This window comes from Blennius ocellaris (assembly GCF_963422515.1).
Source record: "Blennius ocellaris genome assembly, contig: SCAFFOLD_89, whole genome shotgun sequence".
Lineage (NCBI taxonomy): Eukaryota > Metazoa > Chordata > Actinopteri > Blenniiformes > Blenniidae > Blennius > Blennius ocellaris.
In genome coordinates, this window is record NW_027661830.1 from 135,670 (window position 1) to 157,759 (window position 22,090).

The following is a 22,090-nucleotide window of genomic DNA, read 5'->3' on the forward strand; positions in this document are numbered from 1 at the left end:
GACAGAAAAACGCACCACGAGTGTTATGGTTGAATGTCTTGATGAGGACAGTTCAGACCCGGACAGGAATCACCTTCAGCAACATCTCCAGCTCCTCCATCTTCTGAGGGAAGAACACGGAAACCAATTTCTCCGCCTGTCAGACAAATGAGCAGATTCTGAGTTTATGGCTCAAAATGAGTTTCTCAGCACTTCTTTAAACTCAAAGCTCCGCCGTTAATCCCCCGTCACAATCCCATACCAAATGATTTAAACTTTGTCTTTTGGTTGATTTTTCTTTCTCTCTGCCGTTATTATTTTAGCAGCAAAATGATCAGATCACAGATCTAAACTGCAGTTAATGTAATAAAAAAGTCAGTGTTAGTGGATTTGTAATGTTCATACAAGAAATCAAGAAATTCAATAAAGTGTTTACAAATACATAGTTTGATGTGATGTTCATTCAAAGCTGGAGGAATGTAGAAATGTGCCACTTTGTCTCCAAAATATGTATATTTCATTACATTTCTATTAAAACCTAGTGGTATAAATTTATAAATCATTGATTCGGCATACTTTTATTCATTAATGTTGCACCTCAGTGGCTCAGTGTCACTTTGAATCCAAACTCACTTTGAAAATACTTACATTTTTCCTGGAAAAATACAGGATTAAGTCCCACAAGTAGACTGGCAAATACATGTTTAAATTCCAGTGAAATAAAAAAAAAACAACTTAATGATTTTCAGCCGTTTTAGTTGCAAAACAGCTCAAATGTGGGTGTTAATATGTGAGCAGTTCAGAACTGTAAAACAAATTAAAGTAATAATGCATGATGTTAAAGACTATCTATCAGGGCTGTTCAGATGATTTATACCAGGGTCTCAAACTCAATTCACCTGGGGACCACTGGTGGCAGAGTCTGAGTGAGACTGGGCCTCATCGGGGATCCCACAATAAAAGTTGCACAAAATAAAAAAAACCTTCTTGGAGTCCCTGGGAGGGGTGCTGGATAGTGCTCCAACTTGGGACTCCATTGTTCTACTGGGGGACTTCAACGCCCACATGGGCAACAACAGTGAGACCTGGAAGGGAGTGATTGGGAAGAACAGCCTCCCCGATCTCAACCTGAGCGGTTGTTGCACCCTCAAGCAGACGTGACTCCGTCTCTTCGTTCGGCAACTTTATTCTTCCCAGTTCAACTCTCTTTACATAGTTTTGATGAGGCTCAATGCAGAACATACACGGGCTCACAACTACACTGCTAAAACAACACCAGCTCAACTACCCCGCGCCAGCTGATGACATCACCCGTTGAACTCCTGACTCCAATCGGAATAACAAAATATTAGCTGAATTAACATGGAAATTAACAGCAAATTTTTACTTTCCTTTTCAACCTTTTCAGATCACTGTCATTTACATTATGGAAACATAAATCAAATACTAATAATAATGAATATTTATTCCAGGTCGCAACATGGTGTTCTGTTATTGGACTTCTGTGCCAGTCACAGCTTGTCCATAACGAACACCATGTTCGAGCACAGGGGTGTCCATAAGTGCACGTGGCACCAGGACACCCTAGGCCGGAGGTCAATGATAGACTTTGTGGTCGTGTCATCTGATCTCTGGCCGTGTGTCTTCGATACTCGGGTAAAGAGAGGGGCAGAGCTGTCAACTGATCACCACCTGGTGGTGAGTTGGATGCGCTGGACCGGGAGGAGGCCGGATAGACTCGGCAGGCCCAAACGTGTGGACTCGTCCATTACCCAAGCTGAAGTCACCGAAGTAGCTTTGAGTCTCTGGATGTGCAGGGACTGTCGTGGCTGACTCGTCTCTGCAACATCGCGTGGCGGGCGGGGACAGTACCTCTGGACTGGCAGACCGGGGTGGTGGTCCCTCTCTTCAAGAAGGGGGATCGGGGGGTGTGTTCCAACTACAGAGGGATCACACTCCTCAGCCTCCCCGGAAAGTCTATTCCAGGGTACTGGAGAGGAGGGTCCGGCCGTTAGTCCAACCTCGGATCCAAGAGGAACAATGTGGTTTTCGTCCTGGTCGTGGAACACTGGACCAGCTCTATACCCTCCACCAGGTTCTCCTGATGGTGGAACACTGGACCAGCTCTATACCCTCCACCAGGTTCTCCTGATGGTGGAACACTGGACCAGCTCTATACCCTCCACCAGGTTCTCCTGATGGTGGAACACTGGACCAGCTCTATACCCTCCACCAGGTTCTCCTGATGGTGGAACACTGGACCAGCTCTATACCCTCCACCAGGTTCTCCTGATGGTGGAACACTGGACCAGCTCTATACCCTCCACCAGGTTCTCCTGGTGGTGGAACACTGGACCAGCTCTATACCCTCCACCAGGTTCTCCTGGTGGTGGAACACTGGACCAGCTCTATACCCTCCACCAGGTGCTTGAGGGTTCGTGGGAGTTCGCCCAACCAGTCCACATGTGTTTTGTGGATCTGGGGAAGGCGTTCGACCGTGTCCCTCGGGACGTCCTGTGGGGGGTGCTCCGGGAGTATGGAGTCCCTTTGTTGAGGGCTGTTCGGTCTTTGTATTCCCGGAGCAGGAGTCTGGTTCGCATTGCCGGCAGTAAGTCGGACCGGTTCCCTGTGCACGTTGGCCTCCGGCAGGGCTGTCCTTTGTCTTTTTGTTTGTTTTGGCAGGGTTTTTCTCTTCTTTTATTAAAAAAAACATTTTTAAATACAACACAGTCATTCCTAGGTGCTTTTAACAGAGAAAATAGAAAAGCCCAACATATCCACATGAGCAAGCAGGTTTATTTGCGACTGTGGAAAGGAAAAACTCCCTCTAACAGGGAGAAACCTTTGTAGAAACCAGACTCAGAGGTGGCGGCATTCTGCTGACCGGTTGGGGTGAGAGGATAGAGGAGAGGAGAGGAAAGACAGAGAGAGATTGAGAGGATAGAGGAGAGGAGAGGAAAGACAGAGAGATAGACTGGGTGGGGAGATACATACAATACCCTTGCTAGTGTTACATATATATATATATATATATTTTTTTTTACAGTAATCACAATGATCCAAATATTTTCCAACTGTTATGAGATTAAGCCAGCCTGAGCAGTACTATCTAGATTCTAGACAGTAACATGATTTTCTAGATTAAACCAGACTGAGCAGCTTTATCTGGACAGTAACATGATTTTCTAGATTAAACCAGACTGAGCAGCTTTATCTGGACAGTAACATGATTTTCTAGCAAGAGTACAAATTAGCAGGTAGACAAAAAAAAAAAAAAAAAAAAAGCAAAACAAAGAATAAAAACATGATTTTGATATCTGCACATCCAGAGACTTAAGGAACTCTGGGCGAATCTCATCCACTCCCGGTGCCTTGCCACCGAGGAGCTTCACAACAACCTCGGTGACTTCAGCTTGGGTAATGGACAAGTCCACCTCTGAGAACCCAGCCTCTGCTTCCTCAATGGAAGACGTGGTAGTGGGATTGAGGAGGTCCTCGAAGTGTTCCTTCCACCGCCCAATGATATCCCCAGTTGAGGTCAACAGCTCCCCACTTCCACTGTAAACAGTGTTGGTGGAGAACTGCTTCCCCCGCCTGAGGCGCCGGACGGTTTGCCAGAATTTCCTCGAGGCCGACCGAAAGTCCTCCTCCATGGCCTCTCTGAACTCCTCCCAGACCCGAGTTTTTGCCTCCACCACAGCCCGGGCTGCGGCTCGCTTGGCCTGCCGGTACCTGTCGATTGCCTCGGGAGTCCTATGAGCTAACAGTGCCCGGTAGGACTCCTTCTTCAGCTTGACGACATCCCTTACTTCCGGTTGCCACCACCGGGTTCAGGGATTGCCGCCACGACAGGCGCCAGAGACCCTGCGGCCACAGCTCCGAGCAGCAGCTTCGACAATGGAAGTGGAGAACATGGTCCACTCGGACTCAATGTCTCCAACCTCCCTCGGGATCTGTGAGAAGCTCTCCCGGAGGTGGGAGTTGAAAACTGCGTGGATGGAGGGCTCGGCCAGATGTTCCCAGCAGACCCTCATAACACGTTTGGGCCTGCCGAGTCTATCCAGCCTCCTCCCAGTCCAGCGCATCCAACTCACCACCAGGTGGTGATCAGTTGACAGCTCTGCCCCTCTCTTTACCCGAGTGTCCAAGACACGCAACCGGAGATCAGATGACACGACCACAAAGTCTATCATTGACCTCCGGCCTAGGGTGTCCTGGTGCCACGTGCACTTATGGACACCCCTGTGCTCGAACATGGTGTTCGTTATGGACAAGCTGTGACTGGCACAGAAGTCCAATAACAGAACACCTCTCGGGTTCAGATCGGGGAGGCCGTTCCTCCCAATCACCCCCTTCCAAGTCTCACTGTCATTGGCCACATGGGCGTTGAAGTCCCCCAGGAGAACAATGGAGTCCCCAGTTGGAGCACTATCCAGCACCCCTCCCAGGGACTCCAAGAAGGTTGGGTACTCTGAGCTGCTGTTCGGTGCATAGGCCGAGACAACAGTCAGAGACCTGTCCCCTACTTGAAGGCGTAGGGACGCAACCCTCTCGTTCACCGGGGTGAACTCCAACACATCAACAAATCATTCATATTTATGTTCAAAATACATTTGGTTTTAGTGTGTTCAATAAATGTTTATTCTGTTCGACCTAAAGTGTGTTTTGAATTTTGGCCCCCTGTGCAATTGAGTTTGACGCCCCTGAACTACATGGACAGAATTTCTAGGTACAGCCAGGGGCCAGAGGGGGTCCGGTTTGGGGACCACAAGATCTCATCTCTGCTTTTTGCAGATGATGTGGTTCTATTGGCTTTATTGAACCTGGACCTTCCGCGTGCACTGGCGTGGTTCACAGCCGAGTGTGAAGCAGCTGGGATGAGGATCAGCACCTCTAAATCTGAGGCCATGGTTCTACACCAGAAAAAAGTGGCTTGCCCCCTCCAGGTCGGTGGAGTGCCCTTATCCAAAGTGGAAGAGTTCAAGTATCTTGGGGTCTTGTTCACGAGTGGGGGAAAGATGGAGCGTGAGATCGACAGGTGGGTCGGTGCAGCATCTGCAGTTATGCGGACGTTGTATCGGTCCGTCGTGGTGAAGAAGGAGCTGAGCCAAAAAGCGAAGCTCTCGATTTACCGGTCGATCTTCGTTCCTGCCCTCACCTATGGTCATGAACTATGGGTCATGACCAAAAGAATGAGATCCCAGATACAAGCGGCTGAAATGAGCTTCCTCCGTAGGGTGACTGGGCGTACCCTTAGAGATAGGGTGAGGAGCTCAGTCACCCTTAGAGATAGGGGGAGGAGCTCAGTCACCCTTAGAGATAGGGGGAGGAGCTCAGTCACCAGGGAGGAGCTCGGAGTAGAGCCGCTGCTCCTCCACATCGAGAGGAGCCAGCTGAGGTGGCTCGGACATCTGTTTCAGATGCCCCCCGGACGCCTCCCCAGGGAAGTGTTCCGGGCATGTCCCTCTGGTAGGAGGCCTCGGGGCAGACCCAGGACACGCTGGAGGGACTATGTCTCTCTATGGCCTGGGAACGCCTTGGGGTGCCACCAGAAGAGCTGGAGGAAGAGTCTGGGGTGAGGGAAGTCTGGGCAACTCTGCTCAGACTGCTGCCTCCACGACCCGGCCCCGGATAAGTGGCAGACAATGGATGGATGGATGGAACTTCTTAAACATGATTGAAGAATTTACAGGGACAAAAAAAAAAAACATAGCCCCCTCTAAATCTGTACTCTACTTTACCATGGATTTTTCCCACTTTAAAAGCCCCTATGTATGTATTTATTTTATATTATATTTTTTTCCTATTTTGTGTGTTGTTGGGTTTTTTTGTTTGTCCGTTTGATTCTTCTGTATAAAGATTGAACTTGTGGTTTTTACTTTGATATTGTATCCTAACTATTATATACTATTATATAGATTATTCATTCTATATGACATTCAAGTGCCTTGTTATATCAAGGTTCGCAAAATTTACCAACGTAAAGTTTGATGAAAACATTTTTTTTATATGAGTTTATAAATATATATATATATTATAAACTTGTCTCCACAGGAAAGTATGAAATGTATAAATGTATGACTGTATTCTTTCTCTCAAAATGTAACTTCAGGTTAGTTAGTATAAGGTCAGGAAAGGAAACAGTACAAAGTATTTCTGTTCAATTAGAACAATGTGGGGGTCTGCATGACGTCATCATCTCACAATACACTTGCTATATCTTTAAAACCTGAGAATCACTTAATTAATTCCTGGGGAAATGATTTATCAACGCAGCAGAAACAGAATGTTTCCAGCTCGAACACAACACAAAGGGAGTTTAGCGTGGAGTAGGACACAGCTTCACGGAGGTGTGAATCGCCTGCTCCTGCGGAGGAGCTGCTGTTCATTGTTTTAATGTCAGTGCTGTTCTCCTCGTCTAGCTGGTGTTTTAAAATGGTGACATCTGGCAGCAGAGCGCCTCGCTTTACAACGGCTGTGCAAACATCCACGTTGATGTGTTGCAGTGTTTTGAGCGTAAAATACATCCAAACAGCAACATATTGTTATGAAATGTAGGATTGCTGCAATGATAACTTCCCTAGCGTCCTCACTGGCTGCAAACTGTGGAATGGATTTCCTGACTCATCACTCCGCGTCTCATTGAGACCCGCCTCCATTCCGGAAATCCATTCCACATTTTGCAGAGCAGCGTCAGGGAGACACTTGTGGAGTCATTTCAGTGTCAGTAAAGCAGACAAGGCTTCATGGATCTAAAATCTCCGCAGGTTGGGTCAGAGAAAAACTTAAAAACATCACAAAAAGCCCACTAGCCCGTTCAGGCTACACATACTTTTTCTCTTATATTTTTTTCTTTTTGTGGATCCTAGGAACCAGACGCGAAGCCGCAACCTCCCTCCCCCCAGCTGCAGCTCGCTTCACAGACCCGCCCGTGATCGCACTCCCACACAGCTGCAAACCTAAGGCCTCCCTTCAAGCTCTCTGAGCTTTTGTCTGGGCAGCGCTGCTAGATTAGCCTGAAGTGTTTCATGTACGCTGGTAAGTATCTATTGTGTATGGGCGTGAGCGCGCATCATCACAGGCTTGGGACTCTGGTTTTCCACCAAAGAACAGGATTTCTGAGGAGATCTCTGTGGGGAACCGAGCCACGGAACCGAGCCTCGCCAGAACTTTCTCCCTCTTTCTCCTCCTCTCTCTCTCTCTCTCTCCTCTCCCACATGCGCACACACGCCCCCTGCGCAGAACCCGCGGCCACGTGTGTTAACTGATCGAGACAAGCTCTCCACATCGCCACATTTAGCATCCGAACCGCTAACTTGTGCCGCTGTGATACATCCGTATCGTCACAGGAGTTTGACTACATGTCTCAACATCCAGTTAAACTCCGGCGCTACAGTAATGATTCTGCCCTGGTGAGACCACTTGCTCCGAGGGTCCCCCGCGCCACCTTGTTTATCTAGTCGCCGAGCAACTGCCGAGTGAAACGCCTCTAGTGGCTGCGTGGGTCATCGCAGTCTCTCTTTACGCCCACCTGGTGGTTGCATCGAATCATTGCACTCTCCCTCCCACGCCCCTAGTGGTCGTCACGGTCACCGCCCCGAACCAGACGCTTGCCTCCCTCTGACCTCCGTTCGAGATCATGACACCCACTCACACTGACCCTCCAAGGTCCGCCACCACCTGATGGATACTCGTGGTCATTACATTCCCACTCAGACTCTCACACACACCCACACACACACACACACACACACACACACCACACACACCCACACACACACACACACACACACACACACACACACACACCCTCTTTATTTGTACATAGTGTTTGCTGTTTAGTAGATGAGATCTCCGTGTTTGATGACGTTTGTTACTTGATTGTGTTGGTTTAATAAATCATTTCTGAATTATTTCTGAATTAATACATTTTTGTTAACGAATCTCACACCTTCCCAGTTATTTAAGATTGTTATATTTGCAGAGGAAAATTAGTTAACTTAAATAACTCTTTTTACAAATGAGACTGATATTTTGGTATTAGCTATTTCCAGTTTAGCTGGTAGTGCCCCAATTTCATTATTATTTGATAATCAATTTATTAAAATTAATAATTTTTCATTAAAAAATATTTTTGATAACTTATTACCTTTGAGTAATTACTCAATTACTCTTGGAGTTGTTTATCAGTAATTGACCATTTACTTCCATTAATAATTAAAAATTTTCATAAATTACTTCCAGTGATCTATTACTTTCAGTAATCTATTACTTACAGTAATCTATTACTTACAGTAATTTTTGAATAACCAACCATAAATCCCAACACAGTTGTGTTCTGTTTTTGTTGCGTAGTCCATCTAGTTTAGTTTGTTTATTAGTTGTAAGTTGGCAACCAGGAGTGAAGAGGGTTTTGTGTGCAGTGTTGTCCTGTCATGGTGTTCCTATTGCTTCATGTGAAAATAAAAGCCTCTGCTGCTCACAGCAGCTATAAATATAAGCTCCACTCTTTGAGTTCTTCTGTACCTGTATCACTGTATATTTAAAATGGGTGTAACCTCCCATAACTGAAGTCCCTGGAACTGGTTTCGATTGGTATGTTTCACAACAACTGACATAGCATTTGTCAGGGTTAGTGGAACTCAAGAAGCTCAGTTCAAAAGTGTTTAATATCAAAACAACAGCAGAAGTGAAGTCAGGCAGTCCAAGGTCAAAACCAGCATAGGCGATTGAGAAGGAAATCCAGGAGAAGTCGGGCAGGCAGGAGGTCAGAAAACAAAGCCAACACGATGAAAAATGGCGGGTATGACTGGTATGAGAATGCAGATGAACTGGCAACCAGAACTACAAGAGAGGGGAACTAAATACACACACTGATGACAATAACAAACAGCTGTGATCAGGAGGAGGAAGCAGGAGAGCACAGGGGCGGAGCTAAGGGGAACACAGGAGGGGAGGAGTGAAAACTCTCAGGAAAGGAGGGGTGAGTGAGAGCAGGATCATGACAACATTTCTGCACCCAGTACCAGTCGGGGTGGCATTACATGCCAACGTTGGCGGTCCATTCCCTTCGCCAGCCGCACTAATGTTATACTTTCATATCAAGGTGGGGGCCACAAATTATTGTCGGGGCCGTGATTTTGAGACCCCTGGTTTACATCCTTTCAGTTTCAAGAGGAAATATGTGAAGGAAAATACCACAAACGGATTTATTGGGATGGACACTTTATTGTGAGTGTATTAGTGCTCTAAACTAAAAGTGCATACTTAGTGTAAAACAATTTAAGGTCAGGATTTATGGTTGTGATTACCTTTGAAAATGACTGTAAGTAATAGATTACTGCAAGTAATAGATTATTGGAAGTAATTTATAAAACATTTAAATTATTAATGGTAGTAAATGGTCATTTACTCATTAATAACTCCTAGAGTAATTGAATAATTACTCTAAAGTTAATAAATTATCAAAAATAATTTATAAATGAAAAATTATTAATTTGAATAAATTGATTATTTATCAAATAATAATGAAATTGGGGCACCACCAGCTAAACTGGAAATAGCTAATACCAAATATCAGTCTCGTTTGTCAAAAGGTTATTTAAGTTAGTTAATTTTCCTGTGCAAAATCTAACAATCTTAAATAACAAGGAAGGTGTGAGATTCAAGCACAGACTGTTACAAACCAGTGAATTGTCAACAATAAATACACAATAATTACCAGGAATCGATCAATTCAGCTAAAAGGTGTTTATTAACAAAAATGTATTAATTCAGAAATAATTCAGAAATGATTTATTAAACCAACACAATCAAGTAACAAACGTCATCAAACACGGAGATCTCATCTACTAAACAGCAAACACTATGTACAAATAAAGAGGGTGTGTGTGTGTGGTGTGTGTGTGTGTGTGTGTGTGTGTGTGTGTGTGTGTGTGTGTGTGCACGACCACTAGGGGCGCATGGCGGAGCACGGAGGGAGAGCACAATGCCTTGTTGCGACCACCAGGTGGGCATAAGGAGCGATTGCGATGACCCACGCAGCCACTAGAGGTGTTTCACTCGTTGTTCCTGGGGATGCGGCGGTTGCTTGGCGACCAGGTAAACAAGACGGCCGTTGCGCGCATGCGCGGGGGATGCGCATGCACCGGTGAGCAAGTGGGCTCACTGGTGCAGAATCATTACTGTAGCGCCGGAGTTTAACTCGATGTTGAGAGTCAAACTCCGGCGGCGATATGGATGTATCACGGCGGCACAAGTTAGCTGTTTGGATGCTAACTGTGGCTATGTGGAGAGCTTATCTCGATCAGTTAAAGGACCCATATTTCACTATATTTCATGTTTCACAGTCCATCCTATGCTCATGTGGGATAATAATTTGGGTGATACAGTATACAACACTCAAAACTTGTGAACTTATAGTTATTTCTTAGATTGAGCTGACGTCCCCTCTCATGGTTCTCAGCTCCTCCTCCCCCGTCCACACGGACACTGCAGCCCAGCTCACAGCCGCCTCCTCCACCCCCTCGGTGACGTAGCCAGCAGCTCACGCTGGTAGTTGTAGTAATGTACTTACAGATCTCAGCGCCTCGTTAGCGTCTTTTATTGTGGGAATAGCAGCAGGTTTCAAGAGGAGCTTCTGAGTAAGTCCAGTTTCAAAGTTCCATAGTTCTGGAAGCTTCTTTGGTGAAGAGTCGCTCGCAAATAAACACATTCTTTGTGGATTTCTGAGGCAGGTCTGCAGGAAAAAAGTCCAGCCACATTTACCGCTGTGCTTCTTCTTTCAGCAAGACAAATAGTGTGGACACATACTTGCACCCGAAAACACATTTTCTCCAGTGGACATGAAGGTGGTAACACATTTTCTCCAGTGGACATGAAGGTGAAAACACATTTTCTCCAGTGGACATGAAGGTGAAAACACATTTTCTCCAGTGGACATGAAGGTGAAAACACATTTTCTCCAGTGGACATTGTTGGGGCCACTCAACCTCATGGAAGGGGGAGGGGAGACCACGTTTTGAGAACAAAGGACCACATGCCTACAACTGAAAAAGTCTGCCATTGGTCACGTGATCACCCCCTGGACCCCCCCTTCCAAGGTGCAATACTAGAGGCCAACGGCAGGGGGAGCCCGAGAGCTCCCTCACCAGCTGGAAGGTCCAGGGCGGGCCCTCCGTCAGGATTGGTCCACATGACCCAGAGCCGACCGGTAACACGAAACCACAACAAGAGGTATAAAACACCCCCGCCGGGGTGATTTCTGCCTCTCCAATGTTGAAACCTGCGTAAAGACGGACGCATCCGTTTCGCACGGAGACGAAGTGCCACGTGTGCCCGCTGACCGGGCCGGAGTTCCACACCCGGCCGGACGAGCCGACAACCACCGTGGAACTACTTCTACTTTTCCCTTTTTCCTTTTTTTTCTTCTTCACCGGAGTCCGAGTGTGCAGCTGGCAGCGCACCCTCCTCCCGCCTGCAGACCTGAAGCCGCTTCTTCTCCCCCTCCTCAAAATAAGCGCTTGATCCTCCTCGGATCATCCTGTGGACTTTTCCTGTCCACAGACCAGTTTTAGCTTGTTTTACCTGGGACGCCAGAGAAAACAAACTCCAGCCGGGAAATCAACGCACTTTCCCGGCCGCCGGCAGCACGTTCACCCTCATCAAACTGAGTAAGGCTTAGAGTCTGGGCAGGCAATGAGAATAACGTGACTGTAATATTGCTGTGTGTTTATTATTGTGTTGAAGTCAGGGACGCCGATCCCGTGTTTCCAACCAATCTGTGTCTGCGCGTTGGATTTACATCCACGCGAACCTCCGCACTGTGTAACCCGCTCTCTCGCTCTCTCTCTCTCTCGCTCTCTCTCTCAACTTGCACAGACCATTTCTAGATGACTGTGCAGTCCAGAGACAGTGTGCAGAGCTGAACATATTCTGTCCACTGCCCTTCTCCCTCCCTCCTTTTCATTTTTCCTCTCCTCCTCATAAACGATCGCGTAAAAGCAGCCGCGCGCTGCTGCACCCGCTTCTGTGACCGTGTGTAGTTCACTGTCCCTGGGATTTCTCAGCCACGAGCCCCCAGGCGCGCTCCGAGCAGGCTCACGAGCCGTGCACGAGCACAGTGACGTCACGCTGTCCAGAACGAGTGCGCTAAGCGCCTCTGGTGGCCGCGTTGGTGATTGCAATCTCTTGAAAGACCGCCACTCGGTGGACAAGTCGAGTCATTGCATTCTCCCTCCGTGCGCCGCCGCGCCCCTAGTGGTCGTTCCGGTTACTGCCTCGAACTAGACGCCTGCCGCCATCTAGTGTCCGTTCGAGGTCGTTACACCCACACACACTGACCCTCCAACGCCTGCCGCCACCTGGTGGACGTTCGTGGTCATTACACCCCACTCAGGCTTCCACACACTCACTCATACACACTCACACACCCACACACACCCTCTTTCTTTGTACATAGTGTTTGCTGTTTAATAGATTAGATCTTCGTGTTTGATTGTTTATTACTTAATTGTGTTGTTTTAATAAATAATTTATGAATTATTTTTGAATAAATACTTTTTGTTAATAAACGCATTTTAACTGAATTGATCGATTCTTGGTTATCATTGTGTATTTATTGTTGACAATTCACTGGTTTGTAACAGTCTGTGCTCGAATCTCACACCTTCCTTGTTATTTAACATTGTTATATTTACACAGAAATATTAACTTTACTTAAATAACCCTTTTTGACAAACGAGACTGAAATTTGGTATTAGCTATTTCCAGCTTAGCTGGTGGTGCCCCGATTTAATTATTATTTGATAAATAACCAATTTATGCAAATTAATAATTTTTATTAATAAATTATTTTTGATAATTTATTAACTTTTGAGTAATTACTCAATTACTCTAGGAGTTGCTGATGAGTAACTAACCGTTTACCTTATTAGTAATTCCAATTTTTCCTAAATTACTTTCAGTAATCTATTACTTTCAGTAATCCATTACTTACAGTAATTATTCATGCTAATTACCAACCATAAATCCCAACAACATGATGGTGAAAACACATTTTCTCCAGTGGACATGAAGGTGAAAACACATTTTCTCCAGTGGACATGAAGGTGAAAACACATTTTCTCCAGTGGACATGATGGTGAAAACACATTTTCTCCAGTGGACATGAAGGTGAAAACACATTTTCTCCAAGTGGACATGATGGTGAAAACACATTTTCTCCAGTGGACATGATGGTGAAAACACATTTTCTCCAGTCGACATGAAGGTGAAAACACATTTTCTCCAGTGGACATGAAGGTGAAAACACATTACACATTTTCTCCAGTGGACATGATGGTGAAAACACATTTTCTCCAGTGGACATGAAGGTGAAAACACATTTTCTCCAGTGGACATGATGGTGAAAACACATTTTCTCCAGTGGACATGAAGGTGAAAACACATTTTCTCCAGTGGACATGAAGGTGAAAACACATTTTCTCCAGTGGACATGATGGTGAAAACACATTTTCTCCAGTGGACATGAAGGTGAAAACACATTTTCTCCAGTGGACATGATGGTGAAAACACATTTTCTCCAGTGGACATGAAGGTGAAAACACATTTTCTCCAGTGGACATGAAGGTGAAAACACATTTTCTCCAGTGGACATGAAGGTGAAAACACATTTTCTCCAGTGGACATGAAGGTGAAAACACATTTTCTCCAGTGGACACGAAGGTGAAAACACATTTTCTCCAGTGGACATGATGGTGAAAACACATTTTCTCCAGTGGACATGAAGGTGAAAACACATTTTCTCCAGTGGACATGAAGGTGAAAACACATTTTCTCCAGTGGACATGAAGGTGAAAACACATTTTCTCCAGTGGACATGAAGGTGAAAACAGTTATCGACAGCAACAATAACAGCAGCGTTCAATGTGAAGCAGCAGAGAAGAGGCTCCTTGGCACATTCGTGGGCGTGTCTTGTTTTTGTTTCTCGTCATGTCAATCTTCCTGGAGGCAGGGCTTCTCCAGCTCTGTTGCCACCTCAGTAAGGTGGTGCCGTCAACAAATTGAATCAAGGTGTTGAGCTCCCCCACCAGTGAGAAGAGAGAAAGATCACTGGGGGGGGGGGGGGGGGTCAGTTGGCTGCGGACTGGGTTTGACCAAGTTGCATTTCGGACACCCGCTGTATCCAGGTGGGGTTCGACCAATGATGAGGCTTTTCCAACCTGGGGCTTGCAGCCACCTCATGTTTGTGGTCCTCCTCCCCTGCTGTTCTATTGTTTCCCCATTGTCTTTGCAGTCTATTGACTTGGGGAAGAACTGCTTGGGAGAGAAAATGGATTCACAGGGCCTAAAATGTAAATACTAAGAATTTTGCTTTGTTACCACCTATAGATCCAGATAGCTGTTAATAATATATCTGTGAAAAATAGTAAGAAATCCTGCAAAAATATCACTTTTAGTGAACCATTAACCTGGATAATTTCAAGAAAATATCCTAAAAATGGTCTATAATATTGCATTTTGTTTGACTTGCATTGCAGATAATAACAGGACGTGTGCATCTGGCAGGGTTGAAAACATCCATGACACAAAGAAACTCGCTTTCTGGACAAAAACATGGAAATATTTGCAGCAAAAAAAAGATTTACCTCCTTTATGAGCTTCTGGTAAAAGCCCTCCACCTGCAATACAGAAATAATGAATTAGAAAGGTGAGATTTAATCTGTGACGTCTTTATGAAACAAACTACCAACAAGCCTCATAAATACACATTGAACTCATTTAATCCCACAATAAAGTCTAATCTGACTGGAACTCTCCTGTTGGTATGAGCTATTCATGGATAAATAATAAAAGTGTGTGTGTGAGGGAGAAATAGGTGTAAAAAGTGATTGTATAACATTTAATAGAGCGGAAATGCAGAAAGCGGATCTGACCTGTTTCTTCGTGTCCAGACTCAGATGCAGCGTAGCCATGACCCCGACGGAGGAAAACTTATTTGACGTCGTTCAGAAAACACAACACGTTAAAACAAGGCGAGGATGGAAAAAGAAGCGTGGTAAAAGTGGAATTCAACCCTGAGCTCGACACGGACGAATACTCGCAGTTACTCAGCAGAACAGGTGAAAACTAAGGGTATTGTCGTGCCGCAGTGTACATACAGGGACCAGGAGACTGAGGAATGCTTAGGAAAGTCTTTATTTGAACCACACCCAACATGCCCTGCTCCACGGGGTGTGCTCACCAGCCTCACCACAGCTTAGGGTGTCACACACACACAATGCACATAAATCCCATGAAAGAAAAGACACATGAATACACAAACTGTAACAGACTCTGAGAAAAGACGCACAAATACACAAACGATAACTGACTATAACAGTAAGACACAAACACGGAACTATAACATGTAACCAGGGCAACAAATAAACAAAGTTACAAGGACTTCCCACAACCCCCCCCCCCCCCCCCCCCCACACACACACACACACACACACACTCCACAGCGGCAGCTACTTTATGTTTAGTTCCGTTCATATCCTCTCAAAACTTTTTATTGGAGATGAAGGTATTAACTTCTTCCTTAAATGTGATTTTGACCTCAAGAAACTGTCTGTCAAGCTCTCCTCTTTCATCAGCAAGTCCCCACAGCACCCCGCTGTGGAACTCCCGATACATGTTATTTAGGAACAAATCTTTATTTTACAGGAATTGGCTGGATCGAGGTGTTTGGTCGGTGATGCATATTCTTGATGATAATGAAAATGTACTGCCTTTTGGCATCTTTTGTTCTAAATCCAAGATAAATAAGAGAAAACAATATAACATTTTAATCAAAATGCTTCCTTCAGCCTTTGATCATAATGTCATATAATTTACTCCTCAACCATGTTAATCTAAAGCTTCCTTCTCTGTTAGTTAATGGACAGTCCATCATTAATCCCAGTCTGCACAACACTTTCATACTATCTTTGTTTGTCAGAGAACTCTATCTTGTTTCACTTTACAGAAACAGAATTAGCAGCAGGTTTCAAGATGAGCTTCTGAGTAAGTCCAGTTTCAAAGTACCGTAGTTCCAGAACCAGTCTTTGGTGAAGTGTCGCTCGCAAACAAACACATTCTTTGCGGAAAAGAAAAAATAGTCCAGCCACATTCGCCGCTGTGCTTCTTCTTTCAGCAAGACAAATAGTGTGGAACCATACTTGCACCAGAAAACACATTTTCTCCAGTGGACATGAAGGTGAAAACACATTTTCTCCAGTGGACATGATGGTGAAAACACATTTTCTCCAGTGGACATGATGGTGAAAACACATTTTCTCCAGTGGACATGAAGGTGAAAACACATTTTCTCCAGTGGACATGAAGGTGAAAACACATTTTCTCCAGTGGACATGAAGGTGAAAACACATTTTCTCCAGTGGACATGATGGTGAAAACACATTTTCTCCAGTGGACATGAAGGTGAAAACACATTTTCTCCAGTGGACATGATGGTGAAAACACATTTTCTCCAGTGGACATGAAGGTGAAAACACATTTTCTCCAGTGGACATGAAGGTGAAAACACATTTTCTCCAAGTGGACATGATGGTGAAAACACATTTTCTCCAAGTGGACATGAAGGTGAAAACACATTTTCTCCAGTGGACATGATGGTGAAAACACATTTTCTCCAGTGGACATGATGGTGAAAACACATTTTCTCCAAGTGGACATGAAGGTGAAAACACATTTTCTCCAGTGGACATGAAGGTGAAAACACATTTTCTCCAGTGGACATGAAGGTGAAAACACATTTTCTCCAGTGGACATGAAGGTGAAAACACATTTTCTCCAGTGGACATGATGGTGAAAACACATTACACATTTTCTCCAGTGGACATGAAGGTGAAAACACATTTTCTCCAAGTGGACATGAAGGTGAAAACACATTTTCTCCAGTGGACATGAAGGTGAAAACACATTTTCTCCAGTGGACATGAAGGTGAAAACACATTTTCTCCAGTGGACATGATGGTGAAAACACATTTTCTCCAGTGGACATGAAGGTGAAAACACATTTTCTCCAGTGGACATGATGGTGAAAACACATTTTCTCCAGTGGACATGAAGGTAAAAACAAATTTTCTCCAGTGGACATGAAGGTGAAAACACATTTTCTCCAGTGGACATGAAGGTGAAAACACATTTTCTCCAGTGGACATGATGGTGAAAACACATTTTCTCCAGTGGACATGAAGGTGAAAACACATTTTCTCCAGTGGACATGAAGGTGAAAACACATTTTCTCCAAGTGGACATGAAGGTGAAAACACATTTTCTCCAGTGGACATGATGGTGAAAACACATTACACATTTTCTCCAGTGGACATGAAGGTGAAAACACATTTTCTCCAAGTGGACATGAAGGTGAAAACACATTTTCTCCAGTGGACATGAAGGTGAAAACACATTTTCTCCAGTGGACATGAAGGTGAAAACACATTTTCTCCAGTGGACATGAAGGTGAAAACACATTTTCTCCAGTGGACATGATGGTGAAAACACATTTTCGCCAGTGGACATGAAGGTGAAAACACATTTTCTCCAGTGGACATGAAGGTGAAAACACATTTTCTCCAGTGGACATGAAGGTGAAAACACATTTTCTCCAGTGGACATGATGGTGAAAACACATTTTCGCCAGTGGACATGAAGGTGAAAACACATTTTCTCCAGTGGACATGAAGGTGAAAACACATTTTCTCCAGTGGACATGAAGGTGAAAACACATTTTCTCCAGTGGACATGAAGGTGAAAACAGTTATCGACAGCAACAAAAACAGCAGCGTTCAATGTGAAGCAGCAGAGACTGAGACAGCGCAGAGAAGAGGCTGCGCTCCTTGGCACATTTGTGGGCGTGTCTTGTTTTGGTTTCTCCACATGTCAATCTTCCTGGAGGCGGGGCTTCTCCAGCTCTGTGCCACGTCAGCAAGGTGGTGCCCCGCGTTGAGCTCCTCCACCAGTGAGAACAGAGAAAGATCACTGTGAACTCAAGCTTGAGGGAATCAATGAAAAAACCACTTTGGGGATGTATATGAACCTCAAATAGAACTTTTATGATGTTTAAAGCACAGAAAAGTCAATTTAGTATAATATGGGACCTTTAAGGAGTAAATATATAAAATGTCCATCCATCCATCCATCCGTCCATTTTCTACCACTTATCATGTCCAGTTGCTCCAAAAGTAAAGTAGTTAATTTCAAAGTGATCAGTGGTATATATAGGAAACAGGGTTTGGTGTGAATGGGTGTGTGTTTGCTGGCCTGGGTGGCATGAAGGAGTGTTGTTGCGTGGGCGTAGATGGGTGTGTGTATGTGGATGTGCTTGGAGGCGGATACAAGGCTGGAAAGGTGCACTCACCTGGGGGAGTGGCAAGGAGAGAGACAGTTTGGGTAGCCACAACTTTTGTTTTCTGGTTTTCTTTTATTAATCCAGTATTCATTCTGGCAATATTCTCGCTAAGTTGGTGTGCGTATGTCTTCTGTGTTTGGATTGTATTATCAAGGTTATTGTCATTGCTTGGAGGTTTTGTTAATTTAAAAAAATTTTCGTTCCGGACTTTCCACAGGCCACAGTGCATTCTGGGAGTTTGAATTTTTACAAGGGGAACATTTATCTATCTATCTATCTATCTATCTATCTATCTATCTATCTATCTATCTATCTATCTATCTATCTATACTGTATATATAAAACATAATTTTTGTTATAAACACGCACACTCACACACACACACACACACACACACACACACACACACACACACACACACACACACACACACACACACACACACACACACACACACACACACACACACACACACACACACATTCACAGGTGGAAGCGTCTCAAAGCAGGTTGAACCAGACCGACTGTTCTTGTTTGACAGAAGCAACTAACAATTAAAATGATTCAAGGCTGGAGAACATCAATAGAAACTGAAATCTTTCAATAAACAAACAGAAATAATCACTGTTTTTTGTTTTGTAATCTGATCAATCAATAAATTGAAATTCATTATTTTCTATTGTTATATAGGAGACAAACATACATTCACTGCTCTGGGCAGTTTTAAAGCACCAGCTCACTTCAGATCGAAGAGTTTGGACTGTGGGACAAAAGTGATGCCTGCACAGAGGACGTGATCTTTGACCCCTGAGCAGAACTGAGGACAATCTCAATGTGAAGGGGGAGTTTGAACCACTGCACCACCGCGCCGTCAGTCTGTAGACTGTACCACGTATCAGGTGTGAAACACAATCGTCCTTACGATCGGATAATAAAAGAGTGAGAGTTTGTTTCCTGCTGCTGTGATGAATGAGTTTGTTTCCTGAATGGGATCACAGCTTGTTTAAAGCTTTCCAGTATTAGTGGATCTTTTCTGGACGTACTGCTCCACACACACATCTAAACTCGGTGAACGTTTCTGATCACTTCTGGTTTCCACCATTGGGTGGTGCTGCTGCTCTGAGTACAACAGGAGCTTGGTGTCAAATTACAGGTCAAGTGAACGGCCTGTCAAAACACACAGGATGTGATATTCAGCAGGAGGCTTCATTGACTTTGACATAAAAGAAAACTTAATAAAAGACTTTAAAAGGCAGAAAAAGCTGGAAATAGTTTCCTTTCACAATTGGTGGATTCTATTCATGTCCTGTACGACATCAGTTGTACAACACACTGGAAGGTTTATCTATTTATTTGTTGTACTTTTTGCTTTGTGACGTTTTGTCTAAACTTGGGGTGTCAAACATGAAGTTCAGGGACCAAATCGGTGACCAAGAAGCTCCGATCCGACCAAACCACCAAGCAAATTGTAAAAGTCACTGTCTTTTGCATGAAAAGGTTTCATTAAAATTAACTATGTTGAGACTTTAGTCCTTTTCTATAGTAATTGTTTGATTTTTCTGAAAATATTAACACTGTGCCACAACAAAAGAAAAAACTTTAAAGCATAAATTTAAATGTAATTATGAATCTATTTTCACGTTTCGGACCACTCAACTGGACTGTATGTGGCCCCGGAACAATATGAAACCAAATCATCCAAAAATGTCAAGTGTAATCACATGCTAAAAATCAAACTGGATGAAGGAGTCTCTCGGCCAGCTGAAAGCAGAAAACTGTCCACATCCATCCTGTTAATGTGGCCCTTGTGTAACTGAGCCGTGCCGTTCCGTGTTAAACTCTTAAACATCTCCCTCTCATCTCTGTCCAGCCTGCTGACGGCCTTTGATCAGAGTGTTTCTCAACTTCAAAACCAGAGCACTCGTCACCCACCCAGTCAAATCAAATAGTCAATAACTAATGGCGTCCTCATTGTAAACAAGTGCAGTCTTTGCCCTTTGCCCAGCCCCGAGGGATTATCACTGCCAGGTGATTTATATGGAGGTAATTAAGAGGAAACCGTATCAGCAGACGGAATATATGCAATCCACATGAATGAATCCAGTGATAGTGTGTGTGTGTGTGTGTGTGTGTGTGTGTGTGTGTGTGTGAGAGAGAGAGAGAGAGAGAGAGAGAGAGCGAGAGAGAGAAGCAGAGAGTGTTGGCCTCATGACACGCTGCACGGTGACAGATCTCTGTTGACAATGGGAGGCTCTGACGTCCTTTCTGTCCACACAAGATCCTGTATTTGTTTTATGCTCTATGCCCCCCCCCCCCAACTCCCACCCCACCTCAGCTCCACACCCCCCCACCCTCCAGCCAGGAGTTCACAGGGATGAATCGATCCACCTTTGCTGTCATGCTGGAGCACACAAACGGCACGGCGTGCAGACCAGGGGTCACATTCAAACCCGTTTGATCCTGAGTCAAACAGTGATGTAATAACCTTTCAATTAAAACTCGAAGGTCTTTTCCTTGTCGTGGTGCAGAGTATATGATGAGACACACCTGTGCAGTCCTGCAGCCTCATCAGCATATTGATATGCCTCGTGAGCGGCAGAGGGATTATCTCTGCAAGGGAGACGACGTGCTCACCAACACACATTTATACACATCTGTTAACAATATTTGAAAGAAAAGGGGCTTTTGTGCGTAGAGAGGAAGTCTTAGATCTTTGAGTTCAATAACAAGCTTTCATGCCAGTGCCACTCTGGCCCGTTTCCACGGTATTTCCAATGTATTCAAGGGAAAACGGAAACCTTTTTAGCGTTTTAAAGTTCCGTTGTCACGACAACGGTGTGCTCAGAGCCACGGAACACGTACCATTTTTGAAGAGCTGCCACTGGTCATGCATAGTTGTTCTGCACATGCTCAGTAGAGACAATCCAACTCGGTCGTCTGTCCACTGGAATGTCACTGTACTCCTGTTCATTGTCATATTCTGCAAAATTCACTTTCTGATGGTTTTCCAGCAGTACTAATCGTCTCCACACCTGGAACGACGCCCCCGAAGTGTAGAAAGTGTGTCCTCTCTCTCCCTGGCTTGTTCCAGGTTTTAAAAAGTGTGTTGCTCCAAGCAGCCAATCAGAAATCAAACCCTATATAGTGTCATCAGGGGTTTAGCCAATCACAATCAAGGTAGGCTCCTAACGTTTGACTCCTCCCACAATCAGGCAGCTCTGCTCTGGCACATGGCACCACGAGAGGAAGTACTTCCTCCTCTTCTCAAGATGGGCATGTGTGGGCGGAGCCAGTCCAGCTCACACAGACACAGCAGATTCTGAATGCAGCTCCTATGATCTGATATTCTAATGGAGGAAAATCAAGGAAAAGATGGATTTGGGCAAATAAAGTTTGAATTCAATGTTTTTGGACCAACGAGACCATGTGAAAGTGTTGAAAAGCAGGATGATATGACTCCTCTAGCATTCATAGTGTGTTGTTCTCTGAATACATGTGTTCCTGGTGCAAAAAGAAACAACAGCACCCACTCGTGGCCCAATGTGCAATTGAAGGATCGAAGCAACTATAGTGAGACTGAATACTTTTTTCAGCTGTAAAAAAGAGTTTCAATGTAGATTTATTCATGATCATTTACGGCAAAATGTGTACAAATATTCAAGAAAAAAGTACATGAAATAAAAAATTTATTTTCTCTTCTAGTACTTGAGTGAA

At 44.5% G+C, this 22,090-nt stretch overlaps 1 protein-coding gene across 1 annotated transcript in view; it reads right to left on the reverse strand.

Annotated features, from left to right (window-relative positions):
* psme1 (proteasome activator subunit 1) overlaps nt 1-15,095 on the reverse strand; it is a 46,612-nt gene extending 31,517 nt beyond the window's left edge. The window contains exons 1-3 of the mRNA XM_080522306.1: nt 14,916-15,095; nt 14,628-14,660; nt 74-136 (exon numbers count right to left, since the gene is read on the reverse strand). Coding sequence (XP_080378432.1) covers nt 74-136; nt 14,628-14,660; nt 14,916-14,954 — 135 coding nt within the window. The 5' untranslated portion in view covers nt 14,955-15,095. The remainder of the gene's footprint in view (nt 1-73; nt 137-14,627; nt 14,661-14,915) is intronic.
* Nucleotides 15,096-22,090: the final 6,995 nt, after the last annotated feature.